This window comes from Canis lupus, chromosome 5 (genome assembly GCF_011100685.1).
Source record: "Canis lupus familiaris isolate Mischka breed German Shepherd chromosome 5, alternate assembly UU_Cfam_GSD_1.0, whole genome shotgun sequence".
NCBI lineage: Eukaryota > Metazoa > Chordata > Mammalia > Carnivora > Canidae > Canis > Canis lupus.
The window spans coordinates 56,881,886-56,897,607 of NC_049226.1; the positions used below are offsets into that span (position 1 = coordinate 56,881,886).

General features: G+C 57.1%; 1 protein-coding gene across 4 annotated transcripts; it reads right to left on the reverse strand.

Moving 5' to 3' along the window:
• Nucleotides 1-1,531: 1,531 nt before the first annotated feature.
• On the reverse strand, nucleotides 1,532-15,545 carry SDF4 (stromal cell derived factor 4). Of its 4 annotated transcripts, none has more exons than XM_038537575.1 (8): nucleotides 15,388-15,537; nucleotides 15,072-15,290; nucleotides 12,060-12,412; nucleotides 7,517-7,653; nucleotides 7,106-7,219; nucleotides 3,737-3,895; nucleotides 3,202-3,377; nucleotides 1,532-2,217 (listed from the first exon to the last, which is right to left on the reverse strand). In XM_038537575.1, the coding sequence occupies exons 3-8, from the start codon at nucleotides 12,362-12,364 to the stop codon at nucleotides 2,041-2,043; spliced, it is 1,068 nt and encodes a 355-aa protein (XP_038393503.1). In that variant the 5' UTR covers nucleotides 12,365-12,412; nucleotides 15,072-15,290; nucleotides 15,388-15,537; the 3' UTR covers nucleotides 1,532-2,040. The 4 variants fall into 4 exon arrangements, with proteins under 4 accessions (XP_038393503.1, XP_038393505.1, XP_038393502.1 ...); XM_038537577.1 differs by having other exon boundaries at nucleotides 15,392-15,534; XM_038537574.1 differs by lacking the exon at nucleotides 15,072-15,290 and having other exon boundaries at nucleotides 15,388-15,545.
• Nucleotides 15,546-15,722: the final 177 nt, after the last annotated feature.

Below are 15,722 nucleotides of genomic sequence, written 5' to 3' on the forward strand. Positions count from 1 at the left end.
AGCCTCCCGTGGGCAGAGGTAGAGGCTGGAAATCCCCTTCCCCGAGGACAGGTGAGAAAGCTCCGTCCCAGCCCACCTGGGGAATTCCTCCCGGGCTGTGCTGGCAAGGCCGCCACACAGGCCATGGCCCAACAGCCACCTGCCCACTGGAGAGCGGCTCCTTGGAGCCAGGGGAGGCTGAGATATCCCAGGCACCCCAACTAGGGGGCAGAGAGAGAGGCAGGCTCCACCAGCGGCCAAAGGGCCACACAGGGAGGGGGTCGAGGGTCCAGGGTCAGGCAGCCTGGTGCGTGGGCATGTGCACCCCCCTCCACAGATGCTGAGAAACATCTATTTTTTTAAACTGACAAACGTGGCCTCTGAGGTTGAGCTAACTTGGGAGTCGGGCAGGCTGTGCTCTGCTCTAGGGTGCCTCTCCTCCTCTGGGGCCACCTGCTGGGTGGTCCCCACTGCCTGAGGCCCTGCACACTGGGCCCACATGACTGGGCATCTGTCCACTGTGACCCACGCAGCACAGATGGCCAACTGCATGTCATGCGCATGCTCACCCTCCACCCTGGGGTCCCAGCTGACCCCCCGGCACAGCCCACACTTCTGCTGAGCATCACACATCTGCTTGCTGCTGGCTCAGCCATGTGGGCCTGGCTGCGGGGACCCCTTCCCACCACGTACTCTCGTCCTCTCTGAAGTCTTTCCTCTTGTTTGCCTGGAAACCAGCACAGGTGTCACTGCGCCTCTGTTCCTCTGCAACGGCCCCACCCCACGCTGCTCGGAAGCAGGTCCCTGTGGCAAGGGCGGGTCACAGGGGCAGCTCAAGGAAGCCCCTCTGCCCACTTGGCTGGAGCCCCCACCCGAACAGGGCCCTCTAAGGCTCAAGCAGACCCACTGTCTGGGTGAGCTATCCACTAAGGTGCCACAAAACCACAGCTCAGGGCTCCTGAGGGGATGACCAACATGGAGGTGGGGAGGGTCGAGGCAGGGACTCAAGGCAGCAGCTGGGAGGCACGTGGGGTCAGAGACCCTCAGTTAAACCCCTCACAGCTCAGTGCCCTCTGTCCCCACATGCCAGACGAACACTGGGCACACTGACCCCCACAAAGGACCTGGGAAAGCAAGCATGAGAAATTCAGGCCTGGCAGGACCCAGGCTCTTGGGCCCCCAGCCCCAGCGCAGGCTCCGTGAGACTCCGGCCCCCTGACGGCTCTGCTGCATCCCCCACAGCCAACCCAGGACCTCTGTGTTCTCCCCCCCAGCCCCTGCTCTCAGGGTTTGTCCTCAGACCTTCCTCCTCTCCACCCCAGCTCCTCCCAGGGGGTCTCACCCAGGTTCCAGGCTCCTGATTTTGAATCCGTAGCCCAGACCCTCAGCATCCTGTGAGAGCTCTTTCCCACGTAACTGTGGGCCTCCCCATCACTAAACACATCCGGGGCCTGGTCCTTCCCGCACCTGCCCTGGCAGGAGCCTGACCAAACCCTCTGTTCTCACCAAACCACCCACCTCAAAAGCAGTAAGTGGAAGCCACCTAGCCACAAACATTCAAAATCATTTTATGGGATTTTTTTTTTCAACAAAAAAATGAAGCTAGGAGAAAAAAGCAACTGTAATTTAAAGTACATTAATGAGATTCTCGTCACAAGCGTTTGTGTTTTCGGAGACTAAACATTGTGGCGGCCCCTCCCCAGCACCCCGGGAAGGGGCAGGCACCCCCCAGAGGCCGGCCAAGAGCTCTCAGCAGAGCTCATTCTAATACTATGATCACTTCTTGGTCTTCAAGGAAACGGCAGGAACTGCGTTACTCCCCACAGATATGGTGAGGCTGCAGCGCCTTGATGCAGTCAGTTCTCAGAAGTGACCTGCACAGTCCTGTGGGACTCCATGCATGGAGGGTGGCCAGCCCACAACTGCACCTCGGGGATTTGGGCCCGTTCAAGCACATCTTCAGTAAGCCTGGAGCCACAGCTGTCGGGGCCACAGGAAGGGGGGCTTTTAGGAGGCACCAGGGGGCCGAGGTGTGCAGGGCAGGTGGCAGGTGGGGTGGGCTCAGAACTCCTCGTGCACATTCCGGGCATAGTCCATCAGTTTGCTGCCTGTGAAGAACTCGCTGTACTTGAGGACCTCCTCAGGCTCTAGGTGGTGGTTCTGGTTCTCATCGGCGATGGCGATCATCTGCTTGGCCTCGTTTAGGGCATTATACTCGTTCATGGGGTCCATGTAGTCCTACAATGGTTCCAAGCACAGGGCCACTGCAGACCCTGGCTGCCACGGCCCTGCCCAGCTGCCCACGCCCCGAGTGTCCTCTTCACTACAGCGGCGCAGGTCCACACTCGGTGACGGGCCTGAGAGCCCCCAGGACAGACACCCCGCCCCACTGGATGCTCCCTCAGGGAACCAGCATCAGGGCCTGACCTCTGACCCTAAAACCAGCACAGAGAGCCGCTCCTTATGCAAAACACCCCACTGGCTGACAGTATAGAAGCAGCAAGGACAGATGAGCATGTTCTGGAAGGCAGACACCAGGCTGGAAGTGGCTCAGGGCCAGGCAGCCTTCACCTGTGTGGGCACCCAAGACTTACCACCTCCACCTTTGTCAGGACACCTAACAGAAGGGAAGGGTTAGGGATAGGGAGGAGGGAAGCCCTGCCTTGAGTGGCCACCAGGGACCTGTCCACAGATCTATATGATACCCGGACACAGGCACAGACACGGACTCAACCAGCTGCGCCCGCCAGCTATCAACAGGGATCAGAGAATTCTGGCGTAAAGTGAATGAGTCATCCAGCAACGGGGAAAAACAAGCCCACACAGCACCTACACGACACTGGCGAAAACACTTCAGGGGAAGATGGTAGATTCCAACACCGTCTGTGGCCCCCAGCGCCCCAGCATCCAGCCAGCTGCCCATTGGGGAGCGGCTCCTTCTTGTCAAGAGGGGCCAAGACATCCCAAGCACCTTGACCTGGGGGCAGGTATAGTACCTGACTGGGCTGCCTGCTTTTCTGCTCAAATCTCATCTGAACAACAGAGATGACCACACTGGCAGGTGGATCCCCTCCCCCACACACAGGGAGCCCACCCCAGGTGCCCCCACAACCAACACTGCCTTCTCATCACCATAGCCCCTGCCTCGGGCACACCTGGAAGCCTGGGGACTTGGGCCCCACCTTGGGGGCGGGAGATGCCCCCACAAGCGCCTGCGCTCACCTCCAGTTCCGCCATGGTCACGATCCCGTCATGGTTGGCGTCAATCAATTCCTCAAACTCTTTTTTTCGGTCTCTGACCCAACTGTCATCAATGTCCTGGCCCTGCTGATTCTCTACTGTGCCCACGGGCAGAGAGATGAACTCAGGCAGTGAGAGCTGCTTGTCACCGTCCTGGTCTGTGGGATAGGGGAGGGGATGCTTGGACCTCAAGTGGGCATGGGACCACCCAGGCCCATCTAGGGGAAATCAACCAAACAGGTTCACTGCCAAATGTTCCATGTGTTAAATTTTAGCCTAAAGCAAAACACCTGACCCGCTCAGGAGCCTAGCGGAGGCCAGATGGTGCAGGACAAGGCCTGACCATCCCTTACCGCTGTGTAGCCACACAGCCTCCAAACCCCCAGGGCCACCGCTGCCAGGACGACTGGCTGCAGGTGTACCACGGACCCTGCCATCCAGCCCAGCCACCAGCAGGGAGGTACCAACACCCTCAGCCTCACCACCCCCTCAGGATGGGCCACAGGCCAGGCCTCACCCAGGTCCCGGACAATCTCTTTGACCATGAACTTGAGCATGCCACGGCTGTGCTCAGGGTGCAGAAATGACAGGAATTCATCCTCCGTCAGAAGCAGGTCTGAAGGGGGGTTGTCCGCCTGATACCAGCGATCCTTCAGGTTCTCTAGGACTTCCTGTGCTGGGAAAGGCCGACCTGTGAGGACCCAGCACCCAGGACACCTGCACGCACCTGAGCAGCTCTGAGATGTGCTGCCTGGATGGGCAAGGCTGGCCCAGGACACAGTGGTGCATGAGGCCAGGGGCTCAGCACCCCAAGGAGAGCTCAGCCCTCAGGAGGCACACAGTGCAGAGCCCCCCAGACAGACACAAACCCTCCCAAGATGCAGACACAGATCCCACGAGGTACAGATGCAGAGGCTCATGACACAAACCCCCCAAATATGGGTGCCGACCCCCCAACACACACCCCCAACACACACAGGCACAGACGCCCCCCCTGCAGGCCCCACCCTCAGCTACTGCTGCTGCTGTTTGCTCCTCGGGAGAAATGGAAAGCAGGATGTAGGCGGACCCACCCCCGCCACGCACCCACAGGAACAAAGCGCGACCTTATTCCCTTCTATCTCTTTCACGTGCGCGTATACGGTGGGTAGGGCTCTGGAGGAAAACCCAGCTTCCAGGTATGACTCAAGTATCCCCCACAGCCTCTCACCACAGTCCCCCTTCTCCCTCCGTGGGAGGCCTAGAGCCCAGCCTGAAGCTCCACAGGCTCCATAACTGTCCCAGTCTTCCAAGAGAGCGGCGTAGGCCAGGCAAGCAGGAAGAGTTCGGGCATGGAGGCCCTCACTGCCATCACCAAGAGCCAGGCCATGGCTGCATCCCACACAGCACCCGTCATCTCAAGCCCCAGGCACCTTCTATGACAGAAGATCCCGTGGTGACCTACTTTTAATGGCAAATACACCTGAAGAAAGGTGGGAGTGACGACATGTTCTCGCCTGCTCTGCGTTGGGACAAGACGCGTGGGGACGGGTACAGAGTCTGTGAGCAGCTGTAACCCCTCAAGGACCTCACCATGAGGTCACTGGGGATTTAAGGGGTGCTGAACCCAACACCACAGCAGAGGTCAGACACACAAGCAGCAATGCCAGCAGTGCCAGAGGCTGGAGGGAGGCCTGGCACTGACCTGGGCAGGCCCCCATGTGTGGTACCTGGGGACAGCAGCCCCCCAAGCCCACGTGCATGTGCCAAGCATCCCTGAGGAGACACGCTGCCACATGGGAACTCTTGAGCCTACCTCTCAGCCCCCACCTGTGCTCCCTGGCATCCCACACCCTCAACACTGCTCCTCACTTCTGATGTCCCTCACCTGCTCATCCCCTCCAAACTAAAGAAGGGACACGTGCTGAAATGAAAACATTGATAGGCAGGCTTAGGCAGCAGAGCCCATGTCCCTGAAGGACAGGTCCTGACCCCAGACACACCTGAGGGAAAGGCGTTGCAGATAGACCAGATCCCAAGAGCAGGCGGGACAGGGGGCCGGCTCCCTGCACCCCAGTAGCCACCCAGACGCTGGTGTCAAATCGCCAACACCGGCAGGAGGACAGAGCCCTCTCCTCCCCCAGGACCCCTAGAGGCCTCTACCCTCTTCAGGGGACAGTGGAACCCCAGGACAAACCATGGAAACAAAACAGAAACAGACATGAAAAAGACAAACTACCATTTCAAAAAAAAATAATCGGGATCCCTGGGTGGCGCAGTGGTTTAGCGCCTGCCTTTGGCCCAGGGCGCGATCCTGGAGACCCGGGATCGAGTCCCACGTCGGGCTCCCGGTGCATGGAGCTTGCTTCTCCCTCTGCCTATGTCTCTGCCTCTCTCTCTCTCTCTCTCTCTCTCTGTGACCATCATAAATAAATAAAAGTTAAAAAAAAATAATCACATCCAAGGTACATGCTTTAAAAAGAACAGAAATGAAATTCTGGATGGCGCCCCAGGAATGGGGAAAGGCCAGCCAGTGTCCAAGGGTGTCCAGGAGCCTCCGTGCTGCTCAGGAAAAGGATCTGGTGCTGCTTAACCTGAGGCTCTTCTAAGTTACATATGCACCATGGTCAGATGAAGCAGGAAAAACAAACGTATGAGACACATGGACAGGGTGCCTGTAACAGGCAGCCCCCACGGGACAGCCCAAAAGCTGGGGGCTCAGACACAAACAGAAAAGGGAACTACAGACCAGTGTGTCTCATGCAAACATGCCCCACAAAAGATCAGCAAATTAAACCCAAAAACATGTAAGAAGAATTATAGACCATGACCAAATGGGACTCATCCGAGGTACACAAGGCCAGTACCATTTCAACATCTGGAAATCAATTACCGTGATCATCACATCAACAGCTGAAGAAGAAAACTTGTATGATCAGATCAACAGACAGAAAAAATGACACAAAATCCAACAGCCATTCATGATCCAAACTCTCAGCAAACTAGGAACAGAGGAGGATTTTCTCCAGCAAAGAACACCTACAGAAAACCTGCAGCTCACACCAGTTTAATGGGGAGAAACTTAACACTTCCTCTGAGATCAGAAAAAGGAAAAGGTGCCCCATCATCAATGCTCTCCAGCATGGTCCTGAAGTCCCAGGAAATATGGTAAGAGGAGGAGGCAGGAGGTATACAGATTGGGAAGAAGGAAACAAACTGTGTTCGCTGATGTCACTGTCACCTGTAGAGAAATCTGAGAGAACTAACTAAAGTCCTAAAACCACTAAGCAATCATAGCAAGACCGCAGGACAGAGATTAGCACAAAAAGGCCAGTCACTTCCCTGCTTGCCAGCAAGGAAGGCAAAGAATCAGGTGAAGGATGAACAGGGAAAATACAAACAGAAAGAAGGCATGACTGCCACCCAACAGAGGACAGAGGGGTCTGGGCCCCTAACCACAAACACTGGCACAGACAAGAGTGCCCACAGTCCCCCTGAAGACCCAGCAGCAGGGGACAGCCACAGCCCAGGGGCCGCAGCAGCAGCCCTCACAGAGCGAGGGGGCAGGGGGCGGGCACATGACAAACAGGGACCAAGTCATGGGTGCAAACATGCTGCAGAGAAACTTTCAAACACACATCACCAAGAGAAGACACGATAGGACAAGGTGGGATGCTGACTCACTGCGTGGAGGAAGAACAGGACGCAACAGGCAACACGCCAAAACTCGGCAGGGGCCCCAAACGGGATGCAGTGAGGGCTGTGAGGATCCTCCCCCGACCATCACGGACCCTGTCCTGGCCCACAGACCTCCCCAGCAAAAACCTATGGGAGGCCGCCTGCTGCTCCCATGGCCTGCCCGGCTAGAGGCCTCCCTCTAGGCATGCCACAGGGCCCAGGCACTCACTCTCCTCGTCGACTTTCAGCTCCTCCCCATTCTTTATCTTCTCCGCAATTTCTCGTTCATTGTGGCCTTTGCTCACCAAAAACTTCACCTTATACTCGTCCCATGACACATGCCCTAGAAGATAAGACCGATCCAAAATGGACAGTTTTGGGAAGAGGTATGTGATTGTTTGCAGACATCTGCCAGTATCCCCAGGCTGCAGGCAAGTACAGAAGCACTGAAGTGGCCACAGCACACCCCAAAGCCAGGCCCATGCCCCACACCCCCATCCTCGCCTGCAGGGGATGCATGAGCCAGGGGTCTGTCTTGGGGCCAGCACAATCGAACACTACGGCCTCACCTCCTCTGCCCCTACACACTGCCCTCCCCTGGCAGCCTCCAGCCCGTGGAGTCAGGGTGAGGTCACCATACCATCGCCATCGGGGTCCACAGCGTGGAAGTGCACCTTGCTCTCCTCGATGGCCTCCTGGAAGTGCTCTGCAGTTTTCTCCATGATCCAGTGCTGCATCTCCTTGGCGCTTATCTTCCGGTCAGTATTCACATCAACCCTGTGGCCAGACAAGCAACATCAGACGAGGTCTCCAGAACCCGGGACCAAAGGATGGCCAGCGGGACTCCACTGCCATGAACAGGGACACATTCTACCCAACAGTGACGCCAGAAGTGTCAGGGGACACTGGGGGTGGCAGGGAAGACTGGTGGTCTACTCTGTAGCAGCAGATCAGCATCACTTCCCCAGTAGTCTGGGGGCCACCGGGGGAGGACAGACTCGGCCCTTGCTCAAGACAGGTGGCATTGCCAACCCAAATCTACACACCCAGACACATGGGACCAGAGCTATGAAGCCAGAGCAGAGTCATGTTCCATACGTGGGTACAGATGGCTAAATGGAGAAGCAAATACAGATGCAAGTGTGCATATACGTGTGTGCATGCATCAGCACACACTCAGTGTATGAACTGGCTCATACACACGTGTGCACACTAGTATGTGTGTGCACGTGTTAACACACCTATGTTCACACACATCATCTAGCCCTGCCCACCAGGAGGGCCCCAGGAAGCGAACCCAGCAGTAATGCACAGAACCAGTGCCCAGATCTGGGCAATAAAAGAAGCCAGGGCTCCCTGGAGAGTTGCCCCTGGAGCACCTGGTAGTGCCAGCAAGTAAGGAAGTGCCCCAAAACAAACAAATGGAAGGCCTCCCCACCTCCAAGTGGGAATGATGCGAGTGGCAGACCAGCGCAGTACTGGATCCTACCCAAAGTGTACAAGAAATGTCCAGGAGTCCCGGCTGACAGAAGGAAACGAGTGATAAGTCAACGTACGGGGAGACAGAAATGCTCCCCACAGAAATCCAAGTCATACGGTGGCTCCCCTCCCCATCCCGCTGGAGGGCAACTGTCTCACTGAGTGGCTCCCAAAGAAGACGGGAGGGACAGGGAGACACTTGACAGACACCACCTGGACCAGGTGACCAGGCCAACGTGTCCTGAACTATCCTACAGATGCCAACTACCCACTAACGGGATTTGACAAGAGGGCCACCTCACCTCTGGGGTGTTCTTTCCCAAACCCCAACCCCACTCTCAGCACCAGAAAGCACAGCAAATAAACCCCAAATGAGGGACCCCACACCTGTGCAGTCCTCCCCAAAACTGTCAAGGTCATGAAAGAGTAAGAGAGAGACACCACCACATCCCAGAGGGGACAGAGGACCCGTGACACTCAGCGTCCCTGTCCCCTGAATGGACAGGGATGATGGGGAAGAGTGGAACATGAAGGCTGGAGTGTGGGCAACAGGAATAGCCCTGCTGATTCTTAGTTTTGACAAATGCACTGTGGTTACCTAAAGGTCAGTATAAGGGAGAACTGGCTGTCTTTGCCACTTTTCTGTAAATCTAATATTATTCCAAGATAAAAGTCTTATTTAAGAAATATTGTGGTGGGGTGCCTGAGTGGATCAGTCAATTAAGCACTCGATTCCTGATTTCGGCTTAGGTCATGATTTCAGGGTCGTGGGATCGAGCGCCATGTCAGGCTCTGTGCTCAGTGGGGAGATTCTCTCCCCCACTTCCCCTCATCACCCCCAAATGCATATGTGCAGGTGTCTGTGTTCTCTCTTTTTCTAATAAATAATTTTTTTTTTAATGTTGTGACAGGGGACCCCTGGATGGCTCAGCGGTTTGGCACCTGCCTTCAACCCAGGGTGTGGCCCCGGAGACCCGGGATCGAGTCCCGCGTCAGGCTCCCTGCATGGAGCCTGCTTCTCCCTCTGCCTGTGTCTCTGCCTCTCTCTCTCTCTCTGTGTCTCCAATGAATGAATGAATGAATGAATGAATGAATAAATGTTGTAACAGGATTACATTCATCAAAACCAGGTCCTTGAGACCACGTATAACTCGGGCAGAGGGCCAGTGAGGCAGCAGCTGACAAAAAGCCAGACGCCACAGTCTTGGGCCATGCAGCCTCTTGAAGCAGGAGTGGCCATAGATGGAAGTCAGTGTGGAAACCACAGTGGCAAGTGGTGGTGAGTAGAGTGAGGTGCTCCCCACCTGTGACCCCGCAAAATAAGTGATGCATAACAAAAATACCTCCTGTGGACAGCCACAGCCACACACCTCAGAAAGACTGAAAAGCAAGCAGCTTGCAAGGCAACCCCCATCTTCCCGCTGGCAACACGGCTTACTGGTCCCGTTTTCTCCACTTCCAGGGGATGTGTTCTTAGCATTGCTACCCCTCTGAGCAAGCGCGCACCTCTCCACCTGCAGGGCCCCTCGTGACTCCGTGCAGAGGGCAGCAGGTGCCCAGGAAGAAGAGGCCCAGGTGAGGTCTGGCATTAAGCCTGCTCCCTGCCTGCGCACAGACATCTGCACACCTGGACCTCAGAGCCCTGACAGGTGTGAGATACAGGTGGGGCTCCAGACACACCCCCAGCCCCCACAGTCCCAGGCTCATTGCTGAATTTTTGGCTCCCTGCTCTGTGCTCCGTCATGATAGCCAGCTATGTTCCAACCAGGTAAAGAACGAACCTTCAATATTGAAAACATAAGCACGGCAGGAAAACGCCTGCCTCCTGACTGCACCCCCTGCTCCAGTGTCAGGCGCCTGCTCCTGGCGCAGAGTCTCTGGGCAGTATCCCACCCTCTTTGGATTCTGCCCCATTGCCGTCACCTGTCCAAGAGGCCCTGCCTGGTCTCTCGAGGCCCGGCCCTCTCATGGCCCCTTCCTCCCAGAGCCCTGGGCCCCCCAACACACAAAAGTGCCAAGGGCTCTAAGGCCCAGAAGCAGCTCGGGGAGAACATGCTGTTGGCTCAACAGCTGAGTTTGAGTCTGTCTGATGGGAAGATGTTCTAACGGACACGATATTCACAGGTTTGAGGTTCCACAGGTATCTTGGGATCCAGGGTGAAGCCACCCTCTCCCAAGGAAGCCCAGGGCAGGTCTGGGTAGATGTCCTTGCCCAGTGTTTTTAGCCCAAAGGCTACCTGCGGGCACACAGCTGGCCCGTGGCCCAGTGAGTGGTGCAGACCACCCTCGTCACGCTGCCGGAAGGTGGCTCCCAGTGTGGGGAGGGATGCTCCCAACAGAGTCCTGGGGAGAGGCCAGGGACCTCGACGTTAGCCAGCCAAATCATGAACAGATTACCCAGTCTGGTGGTCCAGCGCCCACCTGTCTCCCACTCGGTCTCGGCCAGCCCACCATCCACAGACCTTCCAGCCGCCCTCAGCTGGTGGGATCCACCTCTCTCGCCAATACCTATCCAGGGAAACCCCATCAGGGCATCGTGGAGACACAGAACAAGCACTGCAATCTCGCTGCCTTGTGTGGGTTTGCCTCCATCTGACAAAGAAGGAGCCACCTGCTACCTGGTGGCTTGGTCCCTAGTTTTCCTCTGCTCACAGAAAACAGAAGACTTCACTCCAGATGAGAGTAAAACCTGGATGCTAGACGAGGCTTTAGCACATTTCATCAAGGGCAGAGACACCAGTTCCTCCAACTCAGCCCCAGAGGGGGCTGTCCAAGGAAGCATCAACCCTTTCCCCCTAGAGCCTCCTAGTTGCTCCTTTCTCCTGACCTCTGAACCCCACAGGCCCTGGTCTGGCGATGGTCCTCTTTCCAGATCTCTCACCTGGTGCCCAGACTTGGCCGAGGACACACTCACACTTGCTGGATGCTCCTCCTCAACTCCACTCGGTAACTGGTATACCCGACATCTCTGCTCTACTTGTAGGAGCCTTGCACTCGCCCCACCCTCTCTTACCTCCACCTGCAGCTGCTTAGTCCTCTCCCACCTACCCAGTGGTAAAACCCACCACACCCCTCAGCACACCCCAGCCTCTCCCAAGTTACTGCACTACCCACTCAGCCCTGCTGCCCTCCTATCTGTTCTCCACCTCATTTCACCCTACCCTAGAAATAAACAGCACCCAGCATATGCCGAGACTTTGTTCTCCCCACACCAAGGAAGCAGGGCTCTCAATGCTCCCTTCCATAGATGAGGACGCTGAGGCTGACAGGCTCAGGGAACAGAGTCCAGGTCCAACTACCAAGGGCCTCCTCCCAGGCTCATGCCCTGGCCATGAAGCCCCTCTACTCTCTTGGAGGCTCCAAAGCCACCAGGCCCTGTGCCCTCTGGACGTGTGTCCCCAGCCTGTGTGACACCTGTGTACACTCAGAGGGGCTCCTCTCAGTCTCCTTCCTGGAACCGAGAGCCATGAATCCTGGGTCCTGGAATGTGCCTGGACCACCAGTCACCAATACCCTGAGAGCCTGGGCCCCAACAGGCCTATGCTGGGCAGGGAGTCTCCTAAGGCTCAGGCCCCCTGAGATCTGTGGGCCCTGCCCAGCCCCAGCACATGGCTTGTGTGAGCTGTGGCCACAGGCCACAGGTGCCTACTTAGAAAAGATGACCATCAGCCTGTGTGAGCTGTGGTCCAGGCCCAGGTGCCTACTTAGAAAAGATAACCATCAGCTTCCGCCTGCTCCTCCGTGGCTCTGCATCCTCCTCAAACCCGTCCATGTCCTTCCCCAGGAAGACCTCCTGGTGGAAGTCCTTGTTGAGGTGTCCATCCATCTCCAGCTTCACCCCATTCAGGTGATCCGGGGGTAGGATCTCAGGCTCGTCCTTGGTGCCTGCTCTCTCCCGAGCAGATGAGTGGTTGGCAGGCCGGGCAGACACATCCATCAAAAGGATGACCCCCAAGAGCCATAGGCAGTGAGGAGCCAGGCCGCAGAGGGGAGCCTGCCTGAATGCCATGGCCACCCAGGTCCGGACTGTGAGATGGCCTGCAAGTGCGGCCAGGAGCTGGGGAGAGAGGAACAGGACAGGTCATTAGTGAGGCCTGGGTCACAACCTTCCCACCACCCCAGGTACTGTGAAAGGCCAACAGCCCACAGCTACCAGACCCCAGCATGCAATTAAAAGTCCACAAAGAGGACATGGCCAACGTTCAATGGAGCATCAGCAAATATTTCACTAAAGCAGCGCTTACTTTACAACACGATATAGAAATTCTTGGTTTATGGATCTATACTAGACATACTACTTTTCCATTTTCCAAATATGCTGGAGAAGCATCTTATCTCTCTCTCTTACTCAGATCTAAGTTGCCCCACCTCAAGGGCCACTCAGCACCACTAAACCTACCCCTTTTCAATGCCCACAGCGGCTATTCCCAAAACAGTGTTTCTCCATCCCTTCTGGTATTGAGACTGACTCCAGAGTCATGGTAACCCACTCTCCAAATCCCAACTCAGCATTTGTGAGCTCTGTCCCTTTGGCTCAGTCACCTGACCTCCCCAGCCTCGGTTTCTACCATGAAACAGGAAGCCCCCTACCCTAGTCTGAGGCACTGTGAGGACAGGGCCTGGTGCCAGCAAATGCCCAAACCACCCATCAGGGCACCAGCCCCTCCCTACCTTCCCATCTCAATGACCTGCAGGTGTGCACACACATACGCAGCAAGTACACAATTGTACACAAACACGAGCATACACACACACACACACACACACACACACACAGCCCTGCTCGTGTTCACACAGGAACAAGAAGACAGGAAGTCTGTCATCCTCGGTATGCCTGGACCTGGCAATGAGGAATCAAGGCCACTCTTCCGTCTACTTCCCCACAGTAAGGATCCCAGGGCCACAAGTACTCATGCCCAGCACTTGGCCATCCCAGCCTCCTCCCATACCTGGCTCCTTCCACTTACCTGCTTTCCCTTCCAGGCTCCTCCAGATTCCCTTCTGGAATGACCTAGAACTCCCTTCTGGCTGGCGCCAGAACATGGCCCAGCTGCCTGCTCAGCGTCTAGCTCAGCTTCTCACAGACCTTCACACTCCACACTTCCCAAAAGAACAGCAGTTCCTTCTGGCCCTTTACTTAACCTGTCCTCATAGTCTGTCCACCTGGCAAACACCTGGTGGTCCCCTCGGGCACAGCTGAGGCCCTGCCCTCCTCTGGCAGTCTTTGCAGGGAGGAGCAGCAAAGGGAAGCCCAGTAGCGCCCAGGGCCCAGGGCTGCTGGCCCTGGAGGCACCCACAGCAGGCCAGGGTGCCACCTGCAGCCAAGTTGGGGCATGGCAGGAAGCACAGGACCTTCTACCTGGCCAAGCAGATGTCTATGCTGGCCAGCAGCACAGCCACCACAGCACAGCCTGAGGGCACACTGTGCAGGACACAAGCTCCACTGGCTGGTACGGCAACACGAGCAGATGCCACCACTTGCTTACTTGATGCTTCCTTTCAAATGTTCCTACTCCTGAATGGCACTATCCACCTGTCAGCTGACACCTTTATATGCTAGTCCTGTCAACCTGAGCACCACCTGGGCCCCACTCTCTGAACTTGTCTCATTCCTGGTCTGGGGGGCCTGCAATGTTTTCAGAAGCACGCAGGCTGGCCGGCTGCCCCAGGGTGTTCTCTGTGACAGGACTGCCCCTGAGTCACATCCACTGGAGCGCCACACCTCCTGCCCCTCACCATCCAAGCAGCAGTCACGCTGTCCACACAGCTGAACGAACATGTACAGGGGTTTCTACCACAGTGCACACACATGTTCCTGAAAATATCCGTGTTCTGCAGAAGCGCACAATAAAAAACACAGGGCCTGTGGGAACAACATGGGGTATGTGTCTCAAGACCAGCAGAGCCCTACATAAACAGACCCTGAGGAACCCAGTAAGTGGTGTTCACCCACTGTACCTTGCCCACTCGCTGTGGGCGAGGCACCCACAGCTCCAACCAGCAGCTTAGGGCCTGGGGGATTATGCTGAGTGGAGACGCCACTGGGGCCCAGGAGGACATGCAGCCTGTCACAAGCCTGCGGTCACTAGGGTCCAGTACTGGCCTTCCTTTCCTGCTCCTGCCTGCCAGAAAAGTGCTGTTCACACCAAGATAACCGCCCCTGACATTAATACAGCCCTCTCTGAACAGTGGACATAAAAACACGCATCGGGTCCAAGCAGACTGTACTTTGCTCCCGGAAAGAACAAACTCGATTCCTTCCTTATCTTCAAGGGCAGAACACTAGTTCTGCAGATAAAGCAACCTCGAAATAACCAAACGGATATCAGGAGGCCAAGTGAGACTTTATCTTCTCCCTTCAGAGGTTCCTTAGCAGGAAAGTAGCAGCGTGGCTGAGGATGCCATCAGGTGCTGGGTTCCTCACCCTCTGCCGGCCCTGCACCCCTGACCCTCAGGCCCCCACCCCCGACCCCGACACCTGATCCCCCTGACCCGGACCCCCGACACCTGACCCCCACCCGGACCCCCTGATCCCGACACCCCAAGGCTGGGATTTCAAAGCGCAGGGAATCCCCATCCTCTAGAAGCGACGTGAATAGGGAAGGCAACACCCCCCAGGGCTCCCAGCTTCGGCGGACGCGACATTTCTCGGCCGCCCTGGGGTGTCCGTTCCGGCGAACCTCAATCTCTCGCGGTTAAAAGCGCAAACGCTTCACCTAAACGCCCCGTCACAGGTCTCGGGAGTCGCGTAGAGAAGGTCGGTAACAACTGACACTGGCCGACCCGGAAGCCAGGGTCTTCACACGCACAATTTCAAATCTTCACCAAGTCCCACCAGTTAGGGCAGCGAGGTCGCCTGGCCGGTAAACACCGGGGTCCCCCCGGCTCCCTTGCCGACCGGTCATCGTCAGCTTGTTTCCCGGAGGCAGCCGTCGCTGAGGGCAGAGATGACATGAGCCCAGGATCCAGCGGCCCGAGGGTGCGTCCGCAGGCCTCCCGCCGCCCCCTCCCCGCCCCGGGGCCCTCACTCACCGACCTCCCTTCCCTCGCTCAGGAGCCACCGAGCGGGACTCGAGCGCCCGTGACGCCTCTAACCGGACTCGCCTAGGCCGCGGCCATCTTTCTTCCGGGAAGAGGCGGACCAAGAACGGCGCGCGTGGGCACTACCCCAGCGCGACGATGCTGGTGCCGCCATCTTTTCTCCGGGCGGAAGTGACCGCGCGGCCCCTCCCAGAGGCAACCAACGAGCTGGGTGCGCGTGCCCACGTGACGGGCGGGCACGTGACCGGCAGCGCCGGGCCCTTCGCCTCCGCCGCCGGTGGAAGCGGCCTGGGCGCCGGCTTCGGGTCCTCCGGGGCGCCTCGCGC

What these genes read in the sequence shown, in the direction of transcription:
- SDF4 (XM_038537574.1), bottom strand. Translation starts at nt 12,364, where the DNA reads ATGGCATTCAGGCAGGCTCCCCTCTGCGGCCTGGCTCCTCACTGCCTA. An exon ending in CTGATGGTTATCTTTTCTAA is followed by an intron (nt 7,654 to 12,059) that starts GTAGGCACCTGG and finishes GTCTGGCCACAG; the next exon opens with GGTTGATGTGAATACTGACC. An exon ending in GCTGAAAGTCGACGAGGAGA is followed by an intron (nt 3,896 to 7,105) that starts GTGAGTGCCTGG and finishes GGCCTTTCCCAG; the next exon opens with CACAGGAAGTCCTAGAGAAC.